The sequence below is a fragment of the Heliangelus exortis genome, chromosome W (genome assembly GCF_036169615.1).
Source record: "Heliangelus exortis chromosome W, bHelExo1.hap1, whole genome shotgun sequence".
NCBI lineage: Eukaryota > Metazoa > Chordata > Aves > Apodiformes > Trochilidae > Heliangelus > Heliangelus exortis.
In genome coordinates, this window is record NC_092453.1 from 254,328 (window position 1) to 272,722 (window position 18,395).

The 18,395-nt window shown below is 37.0% G+C and overlaps 1 protein-coding gene across 1 annotated transcript in view; it reads left to right on the forward strand.

Annotated features, from left to right (window-relative positions):
• Nucleotides 1-18,395, forward strand: part of LOC139789214 (nipped-B-like protein) — a 148,859-nt gene that overhangs the window by 105,175 nt on the left and 25,289 nt on the right. The window contains exons 15-26 of the mRNA XM_071729725.1: nucleotides 298-384; nucleotides 7,974-8,205; nucleotides 8,506-8,657; nucleotides 9,034-9,114; nucleotides 10,117-10,217; nucleotides 11,441-11,579; nucleotides 11,723-11,805; nucleotides 12,823-12,955; nucleotides 13,844-13,987; nucleotides 17,110-17,199; nucleotides 17,448-17,662; nucleotides 17,763-17,865. Of these exons, the coding sequence (XP_071585826.1) occupies nucleotides 298-384; nucleotides 7,974-8,205; nucleotides 8,506-8,657; nucleotides 9,034-9,114; nucleotides 10,117-10,217; nucleotides 11,441-11,579; nucleotides 11,723-11,805; nucleotides 12,823-12,955; nucleotides 13,844-13,987; nucleotides 17,110-17,199; nucleotides 17,448-17,662; nucleotides 17,763-17,865 (1,560 nt within the window). The remainder of the gene's footprint in view (nucleotides 1-297; nucleotides 385-7,973; nucleotides 8,206-8,505; nucleotides 8,658-9,033; nucleotides 9,115-10,116; nucleotides 10,218-11,440; nucleotides 11,580-11,722; nucleotides 11,806-12,822; nucleotides 12,956-13,843; nucleotides 13,988-17,109; nucleotides 17,200-17,447; nucleotides 17,663-17,762; nucleotides 17,866-18,395) is intronic.

Here is an 18,395-nt window from a genome sequence, read left to right on the forward strand (position 1 = left end):
ATTTTAATTATAGATATGCAGTTTTAAATGCATTTTTATGGATTTTGCTGCTTGAAAATGCAGTTTGATTGCAGTCTTAGAACATATTTTACTAGTTTAATTATATTATCAGCAGTCTGAGTCATGCAGTGTCAGAAACCAGACAAGTCAAGATCCAATACTTATCTCATATTTCTTACTATTTAAGTTTGTCAGATTGCATAATATGTTCTGTCCTTCATTCATGGACCTTTTTTTAGTAGTTTGGAAGCCTTTATGTTTTTACAGATGTTTGATATGTTTTGTTTCTTTTTTTAGCTCTCAACAGATAAAACAGTAAAAGTCCTGAATATTTTGGAGAAGAATATTCAAGATGGATCAAAGCTTTCTACATTACTTAACCATGTGAGTATTAATTTGCATAATTTCACACCATTGTATAGAACAGGGTTTTCTTCCTTTGAGTCCCATAAAGTGATAGCTTCCAATACTGTATGAGAGGAACTTCTGATTTAATATAAATATGATTAAGAGATTGCCAAATTTTAAGAATTGAAGTAAAATTCAACTGATTTTATCAACTGAAGGTCAAAGAAAGTGTACTCCTCCTTATGAACAAGACTGGCAAATTGGTAACAACAGATCAGGTGAAGGCTGAGGTACTCGACAACCTTTTTTCTTCAGTCTTCCCTGGCAATTTCTCTTCCCACACCTCTTGAGTGGATGGACCACAAGACAGGGACTGGGGGAGCAAAGTCCTTCCCACTGGAAGAGATCAGGTTCCTAACCACTTGAGGAACCTGAACATACATAAGTCTTTTGGACCTGACAAGATACATCTCAGTCCTGAAGTAACTGGTTGATGTAGTTGCCAAGCCACTCTCCGTGATATTTGAGAAGTCATGGCAGATAAGTGAAGTCCCTGGTGACTGGAAAAAGGGACACATTGTACCCATTTTTAAAAAGACTAGAAAGGTGTCTCAGTTTAGTGGTCAGGGCAAACCAAAACCCAGACAACAGAATTGCTCTCTATTGTTCTCCCTCACCCTCCCAGAGGAAGATAAAAAGGGGAATAAGGAAGAGAGACTTAAAGGTTGGAAGTTAAAGTAGAACATGGTTAATAGAACAAGGAAGGGATAGTAACAAGCAGTAAAGTAATGAAAATATAAATATATATATATACACACACACAAGACCTGGTGTTAATGTTAGCTGATATAATAAGAGTATGAAGGTCCTTCATGGCAGATCCAACACAGGAAAAAGGGCAGGACTCTTCTCAGCAACAGATTGAGTCAGATTATGCAGAGCAAATGGCGAGCTGTAAACTTGAAGCTAGGAGCCTCCTTCCAAGATGTCTGCCGGAAGAGAGAAGGGAACCAAAGGCAAATTTTCTACCCTTCTGGTGTTTTATAGGGTATGGCAGAATACTGAGGTCATACAATCCTTCTCTGTTCTGCCCCATGCACCTCCTCAGGATTCTAAGTAACATCTTCTGTCTCTCTTGGGCTTGGCCATCAGAGGTCATTGCATCAATGCCATAAATTTAGTTTCTTCCCCCATCAAACCATAGAAAAAGGAGGAACTTGAGAACTACCAGTCTGTCACCCTCATCTCTGTGCCTGGGAAGATCCTGGAGCAAATCCTCCTAGAAGTTATGCTAAGGCACATGGATGACAGAAAGGTGATTTGAGACTTCTTCACCAAGGGCAAGTCCTGCCTGACCAACCTAGTGGCCTTCTATGATGGAGAAACTACATCAGCAGATAAGGGAAGAGCTATGAATGTCATCTGTCTGGACTTCTGTAAGGCCTTTGACATGGTCCCTGCAACATCCACTCTATATGGGAGGGATGGATTTGATAGGTGGACTCTTCGGTGGGTGAGAAATTGCCTGGATGGCTGCATTCAGAGGTTAGTGGTCAACAGCTCGATTTCCAGATGGAGACTGGTAACAAGTGGTGTCCTTCAGGAGTCTGTATTGGGATCAGTACTGTTTAATATATTTATCAACAACATAGACGGTGAGATCAAGTGTGCACCCTTAGCAAGTTTGCAGACAGGACCAAGAGTGGTGTGGTTGACATGCCTGAGGGATGGGATTCCATCCAGAGGGACTTGGGCAAGCTTCAGAAGTGGGCCTATGTGAACATCATGAGGTTAAAGAAGAGGAGTGTGAGCGACCTGGAGCATGGTGAACAGGGGCGTGGCACATCTGTGAGGCATAGCACAGTGGTTTGCATGGGGCAGTTTACTCAGGCAGGGTGAGCGGCAGAGAAATTTACTCCAAGAGTGATGGTGGCTACTTGGAGGAAGAAGACTGTGCACCAGCACCCACTAAAATGGATATTGGTATCCAGACCACAGGCTGTGAGGAATGCCACAGCCTTTCACTGGCAACAGGGAGCATTTCTGACTGTGGCTGTGTGCAGTTTGAGCAGGTTGATGACCTGCTCAGCTGGGTGGCACAGCTCCAAGACAAAGTGATGGAGCTCAGGGAAGAGGTGAGTAGGTTAAGAAATATCAGGGAGAGTGAGAGGGAAATTGATTGCTTTCACCAAATGATCTCTCCAAGAACAGAATAGGAGGTAACTCTCAGTGGAGCAGAGGATCCCATAACCTCTCCTCAGCAAGCCTCCCAGCACTCCTGTAGAAACCCACAGGAGGAGGGTCAACGCTAACAGGTCACTGCTCTACAAAAAAAACTAGCACGCGTGTTCCTTTAAAAAATGTACCACCTGCAGTGCCCTTGTATAACAGGTATGAGGCTCTGCAGGAGGATCTGGTTGTGATCAAGGTCAAGGGTTCACAAAGGCCAGAAGCACCACTAAGGCTGACTCACCTCAGGATGGCCATCAAAACTGACCCTGAAAAGAAAAATTGACGTGTCATTGTAGTAGGTGACTCCCTGCTGAGGGGAGCAGAGGACCTAATATGCAAACCAAACCCGCTTCATAGGGAGGTCTGCTGTCTCCCCAGTGCCCAGGTAAAGGATGTTGTAGGCAAATTTTCCAGTCTTGTGAGTCCTTCAGATTATTACCCACTTCTGGTCTTACAGGTGGGCAGTGATGATGTAATAATGAGAGGCACAAAGTCAATTAAAAGAGGTTTCAGAGCCTTGGGACAACTGGTGAAGGGATTAGGAGCCCAAGTTGTGTTCTCCTCCATCCTTCTGACATCAGCAATGAGTGAGGGAATATATAGGAAGAGCCAACAGGTCAATTCATGGATCTGGGACTGGTGTCATCAAAGGGCTTTGGGTTCTATGACCATGGCTTGGTATATAAGGCACCAGAGCTACGAGCAAATAATGGGATGCACTTATAACAGAGGGAGAAAAAGATTCTGGGGCAGGAGTTGGCAAGGCTTATTGATAGGGCTTTAAACTAGATTTGAAGGGGGAAGCAGTTAATAATATCATGCTTGCCTGTGACAAAAAATGGGGCAACACACCAAGGATGGAGTGCTAGTAAGGGCTTCCAACTTATTGCATTGAGGCAAGCCAGAGAGGACACACTGAGACACCCCAAAGGAATCAAGGGGGATTCTCCTCAGAGGGTGACACATCCAGCCCCGCGGAAGTGCTTCTATGTGAATGCACACAGCTTGGGCAACAAACAGGTTCAATTAAGGGCCACTGTGCTGCTGGAAAGCTATGGCATAGTGGCTATTACTGAAACTTGGTGGGATGATTCCCATGAGTGGAATGTCGAGATAGACAGGTTCAAGCTCTTTAGGAAGGATAGGCAAGGTAGGAGGGGAGAAGGTGTTTCCCTCTACATCAGTGACCATCTGGAACTGATGGAGCTCTACCTGGGGAAGGATGACAAACTGATCAAGTGCATATGGGTTAAGATTAAAGGGAAGAAGGGAGAAGGTGATGTTACAGTAGGTAATGTTACAGACAGTAACATTAGTTACTGAGTAGGTGATGTTACAGACCCAATGGGATACACCCACGGGTACTGAAGGAACTGGCAGATGAGGTTGATAAACTGTTGTCTATTATATTCCAAAAGTCATGGCAGTCCGTTGAAGTCTCCACTGACTGGAAAAGGGGGACCCCCATTTTCAAAAAGGGAAAGAAGGAGGATCCAGGGAGCTACAGGCCATTCAGTCTCACCTCTGTGCCCTGTAAGATGATGGAGCAGATCCTCCTGGAGGCACTGCTGAGGCAGAAGAATAACAAAGAGGTGATTGGGTATAATCAGCACGGCTTCACCAAGGGCAAATCGTGCTTGACAAACCTTGTGGCCTTCTATGAAAAGGTTACAACATCAATAGACAAGGGAAGAACAACCAACGTCATTTACGTGGGCCTGAGCAAAGCCTTCAGTACTGTCCTGCATGACATCTCCAAGCTGGTAAAACATGGGTTTGATTGATGGACCACTTGGTGGATAAAGAACTGGCTTGATGGCCACACCCAAAGAATGAATGTCAATGGTTCCATGTCCAAGTGGAGGCAAGTGACAAATGGTGTCCCTCAAGGATCAGTATTGGGACTGGTCTTGTTTAACGTCTTTGTTAACAGCATGGACAGTGGTATTGAGTGTACCCTCAGCAAGTTTGCTGATGACACCAAGCTGTGTGCTGTTGCTGACACACTGGAAGAAGGGATGCCATCCAGAGGGATCTTGACAGGCTGGAGAGGTGGGCCCATGCCAACCTCATGAAGTTCAACAAAATCAAGTGCAAGGTCCTGCATCTGGGTCAGGGCAATGCCAAGGCATATATATAGTCTGGGCAGTGACTGGCTTGAGAGCAGCCCTGAGGAAAAGGACTTGGGGGTGCTGGTGGATGAGAAGTTCAACATGAGCCGTCAGTGTACCAAGTGTACACTTGCAGCTCAGAAAGCTAACCAGATCCTTGGCTGCATCAAGAGAAGCGTGGCCAGAAGGTCGAGGGAAGTGATTCTCCCCCTCTACTCTGCTCTTGTGAGACCCCACCTGGAGTACTGCATCCAGGTCTGGAGCCTGCAACACAGGAAAGACATGGAGCTCCTGGAGCAAGTCCAGAGGTGGGCCATGAGGATGATCAGAGAGCTGGAGCACCTCTCCTATGAAGACAGGCTGAGGAAGTCGGGGTTGTGCAGCCTGGAGAAGGCGGCTCCAGGGAGACCTTATAGCAGCCTTCCAGTACCTGAAGGGGGCCTACAGGAAAGGTGGGGACAAACTTTTTAGCAGGGCCTGCAGTGATAGGGCAAGGTGTAATGGTTTTAAATGGAAAGAGTACATTTAGACAAGATATTAGGAAGAATTGTTTTTACAATGAGCATGATGAAACACTGGCACATGTTGCTCAGAGTGGTGTTTGATGCCTCATCCCTGGAAACATTCAAGGTCAGGTTGGACAGGGCTCTGAGAAACCTTAACTATTTGAAGATGTCCCTGCTCACTGCAGTTTTGGTCTAGATAACCTTTAAAGGTGCCTTCCAACCCAAAACATTCTATGATTCTTTTATCTTTTACTACTTGACTTGTTTTACTATAGTATTGATAACTAACAGGCGTATTGGAAGGAGTTGTATTTTGACTGATTACAAATATCATAGTTTTATCCTGAAATATTCATAGTAAGTGGTGTAACTTCCACTTGCACATTTCTGTACTACTTTTCTATATGTCCATAAAACATCTCTTACACAATGGGAGAAGAATTACAGCTTTCACATAGAGTATATTCTTCTCCTGAGCATTAAAAACTGAGGAAGTAGATTATTTGGATCTGCTCTTAAGCTGCAAAGTTTAATTTTCACCATAAAGAAAATTAACAGGAAGTTTAAGATTTTAGGATTTTTTCCCTGATATACCTAAAACTACACTGGGATTTGGAGTTTTTTACAAAGCTGAACTGTGACATTACACATTTCTCATCTATTTATTTTTACACTTTCCAAACAAAACAATATTCTAGCAAGAACAGAGCTTGGTAAGTTTGTGGGAGAAAAAGCTTGATCTGCAGAAACAGATAGTAATTATGTATATTGGAAAGGAAGAATTTCAACATGAAAACCAGAGACACATTATTTGTACCAAAAAATTTTCATCTAAATAGTTTGTTTGGTTTTCAAAGTTTCTGTATATGGTTCTGAATGTCTTTAGCAGAACGAAATATAAGTGAAAATAAGGTGCTGGTTTACCTGCTCTAATTCAATATGATTGAGTCTTTATGTCAGTGTCTTTAAACTGATATTTTTCTTTTTGTTGTCAAACTCAGGATTCTTAAGTAGTTAATTGTCCAATGATTGCAATTAAGAGAAAAAGCTACAATTAAAAAAGAAGCAATCTTTACCCAAACAATTTTTAAATTTTTCTAAAAATCCCATTAAACATTATGTCAAAGAAAGCTAGTGTTGAACTGTGCTGTTATACAGCCAGGAAATATAATTTTTTTCTGTGGGCTATATTTGTAATAGAGAAGTTTTTAAAAATTGCACATGGTTTTGCTATTAATATGTTATTGCAATATTTAGAATCATAGAATGGCTAGGGTTGGAAGGGACCTTAAAGATCATCAAGATCCAAAAACTGCCCTGCAGGAACAGCTTCCACTAGACCAGGTTGCTCAGAGCCCCATTCAACTGCTAGGGAGTGGACAGCCATAGCTTCTCTGGGCAACCTGGGCCAGGGTCTTACCACCGTCATAGTAAAGAACTTCTTCCTAATGTCTAACCTAAATCTCCCCTCTTTATGTTTGAAACCATTTCCCCTTGTCTTCTCGCTACATGCCTCTGCTATAAGGTCACCTTGGAGCCTCCTCTTCTCCAGGCTGAACAACCCCAATGTCCTCAGCCTGTCTTCATAGAGGAGGTACTCCATCCCTATGAGCATTTTAGTGGCTCTCCTCTGGACTCTGGACTTGCTCCAAGAGCTCCACGTCCTTCCTGTGTTGCAGGCTCCAAAACTGGACACAGTACTCCAGGTGGGGTTTTACAAGAGCAGAGTAGAGGAAGAGAATCATCTACCTTGGCTGGCTGTCTATGCTTCTTTTGATGCAGTCCAGGAGTTGGTTGGCTTTCTGGGCTGAAAGTGCACATTGCTGGCTCATGTTAACTTTCTGGTCCACCCCCACCCCCAAGTCCTCATCAGGTCCGTCCTCGATGCTTTCTCCTCCCAGCCTATATTGATCCATGGGATTGCCTCAACCCTGGTGCAGAACCTTGCACTTGGCCTTGAACTTCATGCAGTTTGCACGAGCCCACTTCTTGAGCCTGTCAGGATCTCTCTGGATCTCTCCCTTCCCACCAGTATGTTGATATCACCACATAGATTGTGTTCGCAACTCTTTGGGTGTGACCATCCAGCCGGTGCCTTATCAAATGAGTGGTCCATCTGTTGAACCCATATCATTCCAGTTTAGAGACCCGAATGTCATGCAGGACAGTTTCAGAAATGTTGAGTGGTCATAATTAACCTCATGTATGTTATTTTTTATAATTTGTACAAAGACAGAAATACAGAAATTCTATACCCTGTGTTATATCTAAATGGTCATATTTTATAAGACACGGGTTGGTCTGTGAAGTGGAGAAAGTTATATTCTTATGAGTTTTGTGACTTTACAGTCTTTTTGTGTAAGAATTGGCTCTAGCAGAAAAATTAGACTGATGAAAGCAGCAACTGGTGTTCATAGTTCACTGAAGAAAACACTAGATGAGTGAGTTTAGATTTTTATTAAGTTACAGCATTCTTGAGTAGAGAATGTGGCACTCTTCCTTCATAGTGCTTCCCATTGATACACAGAAAGCTTCTTTGTGTTTGAGCAGAAGAATACAGTAAGACATTGAAGACTTGTAATTTAAGATTACAAACCTTTTGCTAGTAATTTCTAAATTTCTAGATTTCTTAAATAAACTATTTTTGTATCATAAAGGGAATGCAACATTTTGTATGTGTGTGTATGTAAGTATACTGAAATAATGTTGTCTTTAACTTGGTATGGATAAAAATTTGACCTGTTCATTCCCTCTTGTCTTTTCTTGCCTGTTACAGAACAATGACACTGAAGATGAGGAGAGATTATGGAGAGATCTTATTATGGAGAGAGTGACAAAATCTGCAGATGCTTGTCTTACTGCTATCAATATTATGACATCACCAAATATGCCAAAAGCTGTATATATTGAGGATGTAATAGAAAGAGTTATTCAGTACACAAAATTTCATTTACAAAACACTCTCTATCCTCAATATGATCCTGTGTATAGAGTGGATCCTCATGGTGGTTAGTATGCTAAATATTTTGCATTTAGTGTTTTGCTGTCATGTACATGACTTGAGATTTTGTTGTCCAACTTCAAGAAATATTTTTAAATTCTTAGGTCCATAATTCAGAGCAATTATGAAAATATTAAATTTTTGCTTTCCAGGTGATTCTAATAATTTTTTCTTCTGTAAGCAACTGCTTTTACAAATCTCTAATCATGGAGCTGTTTTGGGGACATTTTTTGAAGAATAACATCTTTCTAATATTTGACATAAGTGAAACATTGAAAAAATTAATAAAGATATTTTTATTTTCTAGGTGGTGTTTTAAGTTCAAAAGCAAAACGTGCCAAGTGTTCCACCCATAAGCAAAGAGTTATAGTCATGCTGTATAACAAAGTTTGTGACATTGTCAGCAGTTTGTCAGAGTTGCTAGAGATACAGCTTCTTACTGATACAACTATTCTTCAGGTAAATTTTATCAGAATAATGTCTGAGAATACAGTCCCTCTGGGAAAAGAAAAAGTATGATTGTCTCAATGTCATGAAGTATGAAATCAGTACAAATCAGTAAAAATTATTAAAATCAGTGTCTAATTTGTTGTGTAGTATGTAATCTCCAGAAGAAGATCATTTAATGTTCAAATCTTTAATGACTTTTATTGTTCACTTAAGAAAACTAATCTGATTGTATTCAAATATTCTTTAATAACTTTATCTTGAAATAATATGAAGTAATACACATTGTTGAATACCTTACCATGTGAATGAATAACCTATTTGTGAAACTGCATAAATAGCAGTTTGTTAGTCAAATATACTTTAAAAACCTTATATCTATTGATAGGTATCATCTATGGGAATAACACCTTTCTTTGTAGAAAATGTCAGTGAACTACAGTTATGTGCCATCAAATTAGTGACTGCAGTAAGTACTTTTTAATTTGCAGTTTCATGTTCATGTACTTCTGAGAGTTATTAAGGCTGTACATAGGCTGTATTTTTGCTGGTAGAGAATTGGAGTTTAGAATTACTTTTATTCTTGAATGTTTTTACAGTTTGGTATCATAACCTAGGAACAGTATTAAATCTCCCTGAGATGCTCCTATTTGTAGAGTACCCTATAGGAAGAAATAGCCAACTTAAGCTAAGGAATTTACTTAATTTTGGTTATGTGTTTAAATTATAAACACAAACTCTTTCCTCTTACCTGTCCTTTCTTAAGAAATCCTAGCAATGTGGTTTTCCTTATTTCCTTTGTTAAGATTTGAAATTATGCAATAGAATAATCTATAGAACTAATTGGATACTTCTGTGTAATAGAATGTCCTTTTCCTCTGAAGAGGTGGCTATGTGAAAAATTCATGGGGCAGATAAAATATTATTTCAGGAAAACTGCAATGCAACACAGATGTTCTCCAGTATTTGTAAAAGTAGTTATGCCTAAACAAATAGTGAGGCAAACTTTACAATCCTGACCCCATAAATTAAAAGAATATTTTGTATCAGGCAAACATTAAATCTTAGGTTATGAAGTAAAACTGGTTTCTCACATGTACTCTAAAACCATACATGTGTTCATGCTAATTTATGTTACTATTAAGTTTGCTTTCTACTGGAGTCTGAAAGCTTAGCATCACACTGTTTGACTTTCTTATATAGTATATAGTACCATTGGCAATTTTTTTAAAAACATGGTATTTTTAAGAGCGATTACACATTTATGCTATCTTAATATTTTTAAAAATCAATATTTTATGTATTTTATAAAGAAATACTTTATTTGAAAAAAACAAAGCAATGCATTAAAACCAATTTATTTAAATGCCATGTAAAGTGTATGTTTCTATATAATTTTTAGCAATATATTTAAAAAGCAATATTTTATGTAACAATAATTTTTTTTAACAATCCTATAACTGTTAAATAGGTGTTCTCCAGGTATGAAAAACATAGACAGTTAATACTAGAAGAAATTTTCACTTCCCTTGCAAGACTACCAACTAGCAAGAGGAGTTTGAGAAACTTCAGGTAATTTCTGACATAGATTGATAATTTATAGACAGTAGCATTTACAGTTCTGTAGATGTATGATTTTAGGTTTCAGTATTAACAACTTGTTAAAAAATCTGTGACTCCACAAGATGCTCTTTGTTAGAGGCTGATATTTCAAAACCTCTAGTGAGAGTAGAATTGCCTCACGAATGTATTTTTTAATAATCACTGTTTCTTATGCCATCATATTTATGCCTGATGACAAAATTAATTGAAATATTCTTGGTCTCCTCAAGGATGTAAATGAGTGTAATGTTAATGTGCATTCATAGGTTTGAGGTTGTGCACAAGCACAATTTTGTGTAATTGTAGTGTGCATTTGAAGGTTTGAGTTTGGCACAGGCCCACTACTATCACCCGTTGCTTTTTGTTTGCACTGGTTGTTATATGGTGAGCTGATTGGGCTGCCTTCCTCATCTCTAGCAACTTACCTGATGCAGCATGTTTTTCCTCTTCAGTCTACAGAACTGTGAAGCAATTCTTCCAGGGCAATAATTGCATTAATAATTGCAAACTGGTTTGTGCCCAGATATTATTTGGGGAGAATTATGTCAGAGATTATCACATTTTCATATTGTTAAGGGTAGCATTATGTGGTATTCATGTATGTATGGGTAGTAAACACCGTACTATTTGTCAGGTATATCACTTGGAACCAGAGAAATATGAGGTGGAGTGTATTTGTACTTGTCATATCAACTTAAAAGACACTCTTGCATTCTGAAGTTTATAGTCTGTTACACTATGTGAGATTACCATAGGTCTAAATCTCATAGAAGTCAATTCAGGTCACAGTCACTATTTTCTGTTGTTTACAAGTCCTGCACATTTCACATACATTAAACAATATATAAGCAATAAATTATTAGGACAAGATCATCTATAAGGTCCCTTCCAACCTAAGCCATTCTATGATGATTCTATGATTGATCATTATGGTGTTTTTTATGTTTTTTATTTAGAAATGGATATGTCATTATACATAAGCAGCCTATTAGCAAATGCCTTAGAATTGCGGTGTTTGATTTATTAAATATTTCCGTTGAGTTCTGCTGAACTTCACAGATACTCTGATAGCCCATATGTGAGCTGTTTCAGTTTATCTCTTTGGCCTGAGACCAAATTTTTCACAAAAAGTTTTGGTTTGTTTTGTCTTTTTGTTTAGTATTAGTGTTAATGCTCTCTTTTCTTATTCACAGATTAAACAGTAGTGACACTGATGGAGAGCCTATGTATATTCAGATGGTAACAGCACTAGTTCTGCAGCTTATTCAGTGTGTGGTGCATTTGCCATCAACAGAAAAAGATTCTAATTCAGAGGAGGAATCAAACAAAAAAGTAAAATTTTATTAATTATTATTTTAGTAAGATTCTAGTAATTTATGTCTGCTGTAATTATTTAATGAATAAGAAATGTTCATCTGGAAATCATATCTCTGTGTATGCTAAAATATTAGACAAATAAACCTTATTATTTTTAGGTGGATCAAGATGTGCTTATTACTAACTCATATGAAACAGCGATGAGAACAGCACAAAACTTCCTTTCTATTTTTCTTAAGAAGTAAGTACTTTTCCATTCTTTAGTGTATTCATGACACCAATTCCAAATAAAATCTGTCACACTTTAACGCAAACCAAATCGCTTTGCAACGCTAAATGTCTACTAATAAAGTTACTTATAACAATATACTTTATAGATCCTTTAGAGACCTACTTGTCCGAACAAAAATTTTTATGGAATAGGAAATCTGCAGGGGTTTCTTTACACACTGAAGAATCTGTCTGATAGTTTATATAGGATCCTTTTTATCAGGGGTCTTTTACTCATCTGAAACATGGAAGAGAAGGCTGATTAAATATGTAAGTGTTGAAACCAGATTCTTTCCATCACTGGAATGACAAAGATATAAAAAAACCTAAAATTACTTTCATGTAGATAAAGTTAGGTAGCTCAACAGGGAAAAAACCAGCCAAACTGAATAAGGAAAGGATTTGTAGCAAGAAGCCCTAAGGTTTTTATTGTGTTATCTACTGTTAAGCCAAAAGGCTATTTACAAGGCATCTAGCCATCTCTCTGCATATGTTTATCGTTAAAGTTATGGATGCCACATATAAGTGAAACACTGTCAGGTATGTTGTCTTTTGATTATTTTTTTTTACATTCTGATTTTAATCTTTGTGGAGCATAATACTGAGATGTCTCATCACTGTGAGGTAAGGATTAAGGGCGCAACACCTCATAAATACCCCACTGTAGCTTGAGTTTTAGAATTTTACCTACTTTGTCCCTTCAAGTTAATGCAGACTTTAACCCAAAAATAATAAATTAAAATATCTTAGGAACAAAATACTACTATCTTTGATTAGCTGATTTACTTGCAGTGCATCTTGGACTAATAACTGTTTGAAATATTTTTCTGTAAATGGATAAAAAAAAATTCTGGTAATATTTCAGATTTTTTTTAGAATTGCATAAAACTGGTTTTCTGGTGAAACATAGAATTATTTATGTTTATATCAGAATAAAAGCTTAAATAACTCTTAAATTCTCTTACAAAATACATTTTCTTTTAAACAGGTGTGGTAGCAAACAAGGGGAAGAAGACTACAGACCACTGTTTGAGAATTTCATTCAAGATCTTCTTTCCACAGTCAATAAACCAGAATGGCCAGCAGCAGAGTTGCTACTTAGCTTATTAGGAAGGCTATTGGTAAGGAATTCTTGGTTTTAACTATTATTATAATTTATTTCTTATTACAATGAACCTTGTTTATTTCAGCTCAAACTATTATAAGAAAGCTTTCTGATTGTTGAAACACACATGCAGCATTTAAGGATTTTCTTACATGTATCACTATTATGTAATGCATAGAAACTAAAAGGTTGGAATATCATTGATATGAAACTTAGTAAAGGTCACAGTTTCTCATGGAAAGCCACTTCTACTATTCCATTACATTTTCTGCTTTAAAAAAATGCCATTGTATAGTATCTAAGTGTAGATATTAATTGGGAATTAAGTCAGACTAATAGCTGTAATTATTCATGTTAAATACTTCTCTGGACTATTCCTTTAGCACAGAACCTGAAAACAATTAAGTAGTTTGGTCTTTTAACAATAATAATATATTTACTTATGTAATGTGACATTTTACAGAACAAATATTTTCATCGATGTGATATTCGAGAGTTGTTCTTCAGTACTATAATGTAATTAAAACAGTAATTTGAGCTGTTTCTTGGAAAAATATTTTATGGTCCTGTTTCTGTTTAAATGTAGTTTTCTTTATACATGTGTGAACGATGAGGAAGTTGCATTATGGTGCTTTCCTATTGCGAAGGATATGTGCTCTTCTAGATGTCCTTATTTTATAAAAATATATATTAAAAGCCAGGCATATCTATAGTGAGACCCAATAAAGGAAAAAACATTAATTAAAAGTAAGGAGTGTATCCGTGATGTAATAGTAAATTACATAATTTTATGCAGCATAGAAATTAGGTGGAATTTTTAATAAGGTGAAGCAATGTCTGGTAAGAAGAATCTCAGTTGCATAAATAAATATTTTTTTATTAAAATTTGTTCTTCTTTTCTTAGGTTCACCAGTTCAGTAACAAATCTACAGAAATGGCATTAAGAGTTGCATCACTTGACTATCTTGGAACTGTAGCTGCAAGACTCAGGAAAGATGCAGTCACTAGCAAAATGGATCAAGGATCGATAGCCAGAATCATCAAGCAGGTATGTGAGAGATCCCATACCAGATGGATTTAGATGAATCCATTTAAAAATTTGAACATTTTAAAGATATAAGCATCACATTTCTTAATTCATGTCTTTCTCACACCATCTCCCTAGTGATCATAGAATCATAGAATGTCTCAGGTTGGAAGAGGCCTTTAAAGGTCATCTAGTCCAACTTGCCGTGAAGTGAGCAAGGACATGTTCAACTAAATGAGGTTGATCAGAACCCTGTCCAACCTGACCTTGAATGTTTCCAAAGGCTTCTACCACCTCTCTGGGAAACCTGTGCCAGTGTTACGCCTCTAAAAACAAAAAATTTCTTCCTTATATCTAGTCTAAGTCTACTCTCTCTCAATTTAAAACCATTACCCCTTGTCCTATCACCGCAGGCCCTGCTAAAGTTTGTCCCCATCTTTCCTGTAGGCCCTCTTCAGGTACTGGAAGGCCACTGTAAGGTCTCTCCAGAGCCTTCTTTTCTCCATGCTGAACAACTCCGACTTCCTCAGCCTGTCTTCATAGGAGAGGTGCTCCAGCCCTCTGATCATTTTTGTGGCTCTCCTCTGGATCCTCTGGATGTCTTTCTTGTGCTGAGGACTCCAGAAGTAGACACAGTACTCCAGGTGGTGTCTCATGAAAGCAGAGTAGAGGAGTAGAATAATGTCCCTTGACCTGCTGGCCGTGCTTCTTTTGTTTCAGCCCAAGATATAGGTGGCTTTCTGGGCTGTGAGTGCACATTGCCAGCTCTTGTTGAGTGTCATCTATCACCCCCAAGTCCTTTTCCTCAGGACTGTTCTCAATACATTCTCCAGCCAACCTGTATTTGTTCTTTGGATTCTATCTTAAGGGGCCTTAAAATATGTATGTACATGTATCTTTGTGCATTTGCTATTACCATTGGGCTTATGGCACTCATACACAGCTTTTAGAGAGTTAAACTGTTAGGCCTGTAAGGTTAAATTTATGTGATGTAGCTGGTATTGGTCTTGGGTTTTGTTTTGTTTTTTTTAACTGGGCTTGCATATATCTTCCAGTAGATAATGCATATTTGCATTTCTGCTAATGCTGCTTATCAAAATGTCTCTAAATCTGCAAGGGTGGCAGCAATTAACAAAGCATTTATACATTTGGTCTCTCTACAGTACATAATATGATGAGAAAATCTCAGTTCTTATGTGTCCTTTTAAAAATGTAGTCTTGTACATTTCTTATGGATGCTGTACATTATTTTCTGAATTACTAATTGTTCTCAGCATGATTAAGATCTAAATTTGGTTAGTCATATCAAGGTAATTTCCCTTTCAATTACTTGAAAAGACTCTAGATCTATTCTATGTATTTTATAATGACTTACAGATTTATGTTGAATATAAACCTTGTGCAATTTACAGGCATTCAAATAAATAATAAAAAATTCATCTGCTCCTTTATGAGGGTGATACTTCCCATAACTTTTATCAGTTAGAATATTGTACTACATATAGTGTGAAATCTTCATGTCCATGCTTTAATATAATTTATACTTCTATGTGCTAAGGGGTCATAAATCTCCGTTGTCAGTGATTTTGAAAATTCTACATTAAACTTCATAGAGAAATATTTTGGAAGACTCCTTTTTTCTTATCTTCAGAAGTTATATTATAGTATCGAAGGATATTCCTTAAAGGTACATATCCAAGTTGTGACCTGAATTTTTCTATTTGTTTTGTGGTTTTTTACAGGATCAGACATTAATTAGCCATTAGCATCTGCAGATAAAATATCTGTGGGCAAATGAGTGCTAAAAGCATTTTTTCTGTTATTCAGGAAAGTTAATGTCCATGATGGTAGACAGTGCCATCTATACATTGTGGAATGTGTATACTATAGAGTACCATCAGTCAGGGTAGATAGTGTGTTGTTCATAAATTTTTATAAATTATTTGTAACATCAGAGCAAAATACTTGGAAATGTGGACATGACAGCTAAGCTTCACTTTACTGTTTATATGGCAAGAAACTTGGTAGACATATTCAGCTTTAGTCATCAGAAAGATTTTAAATTATTGTTTTCATTCAGAAAAGAACTTAAAGGTCTACAGAGTTTTCTTTCCTGCTGAATTGAATGTTTAGACTGTTGGAAATTTCCTTCTACCCTCAGATATCATTACTAGGAAATCCCCCAATGATTGTTGAAGACTTATAACTCTGTCTACTGTGGTTTGGACTCATGAATGGTAGAATTAGATTTAGGAGAAAATCTATTCTGTTTTGACATTTTTAAAGAGTTTGCCATAGAAATCTGTCATAGATTGTCAAGATGAAAACTTGTGCATGCTTTTCATTAGTTTCTCTCAATACATTCATTTTCTGGACTTGTAACTACCTTTTTCCACTTGCTGATGTTTGCAAGCTATATGTGCTGCATTTGTGACAAGATTTTCAATCTATGCTGTTCATACAGACGTTAAGATGGTTATAAGTTACAAGTTTTATTACTGAAGAAGAAAAATGTTTTCTAGCTGAAGAATTTTAAGACAGAAATTATTCTTTTACTTTTTATTATCAATATTGAATATGATTTGTTGCAGTTCCTTTTTGTTTGTTTTGGGTTTTTTATGTGTTTGAAAGTAATTAGGCACTTAAGGTTCATCAAGTACATAATTTCTTTGATGTTTACCATGTGTTTTTACTATTGTCTATGTTTCATGTTTATTTTCATTTGACTTTTTTGCCTTTAATCCGTTATTCAACTGAGAAGTCACTTTTTCAGTATTTAACATTGCTGAGAGAGTTAACGATGACTTTTATAGGTTAAACCTTGTGTCAGTGATTTCAGCCCTTTTTACCTCAGGGACAGAGGGTCCTCTCACCAGATCATAGAATAAGAACTAATAAATCAGTCATTCTGTTTGAAAATTGGTCTTATTCTGCTGTTAATCTTTTTTAGATTTTGGATCCACAGTCTCAATTTGGTTTAGTCTGTATAAAGTTTAGAAGTAATTGATTAAAAAATTGTTAGTTGTACTGATAATTGCAGAACATTAACTTCTGAGTATTTTGCATGTGGACATGCAGATTTTCAGATTATAATTACCACTGTTCAATATTCTTTTTTAAAAATATCTTTCTATTTCTGATAGGTTTCAGGAGGAGAAGATGAAATTCAGCAGCTGCAAAAGGCTTTGCTAGATTATCTGGATGAGAACACAGAAACTGATGCATCATTGGTGGTAAATTTCAGCTTTCTGATGTCAAGTGTATATAAAATTAACTTCAGTAGCATGTAATGAATAAAATGCTTTCAGTCATGCATATTAGTGCTTCAATTAAATTGTCACCCTAACATATAATGTGATTGTGCTTTTCAAAATATGGTTGATGCATTAAACTCACTTAATCTCAATCAAATATACGTGTTAATTTCACTCTTCTATGTCTGTTGGTTTTGTTTTCTGTGTGTCCTGCTTTATTTCTCCAGTTTTCTCGGAAGTTTTATATAGCACAGTGGTTTCGTGATACAACTATGGAGACAGAGAAAGCAATTAAATCTCAGAAGGATGAGGATTCATCTGAAGGAACACATCATGCAAAAGATGTTGAGACGACAGGACAAATCATGCATAGAGCGGAAAGTCGCAAAACATTTCTTCGCAGCATCATTAAAACTGCTCCATCACAATTCAGTACATTAAAGTATGTTTCAGCACTACTGATTTCTTTATTAACCATTCATTTGTTGGTTTTAATAATTTTTAATTAACATGTCCTCATTAAAACATTGGATTTGTTGCAGGATTAATTCTGATACTGTGGACTATGAAGATGCATGTTTGATTGTTCGCTACTTGGCCTCTATGAGGCCATTTGCCCAGAGCTTCGATATTTATTTGACACAGGTAAACCGTGCTGGAAGAGTTAGTATAGTGAAACATAGTTGGTTTCTGATTCTAAATACTTTTGCAGTAGTGTACAATATCTGTTCATTGTTGAGCACAGGTATTTAACAGGCCATGATAACACCATGTGCTTTCATATTCTGTACAGATGATATAATTGTTTATATTTCTTTTTCTTGCATTCATTTTCTTTGCCACATACATTATTTGTCTATGTATGTATATGACAAAATCATTATCTTAGATGTACACAGTAAAAGGATAACTACAAAATCTTGAAACCTTTTTAAAAGTTTCTGTAAGATGCATGCTCATTTGGTAATATTATCTCATTAAATTGACCTTAATTTGATTTGAAAATACAAGCCAACTTGATCAGTTGCTTGCAGTGCATGTTACTGTCACTTTGGAAGCTGTTTGACCAGTGTTATTTCTTTCCTTTTTCTGAGAGAAGAGCTAATATGTTGTCATGGTGACATGTTTAAACTCCAGTACTGGTTTAGTTGTTTAGTTTAGTTAAGATTGTGTTA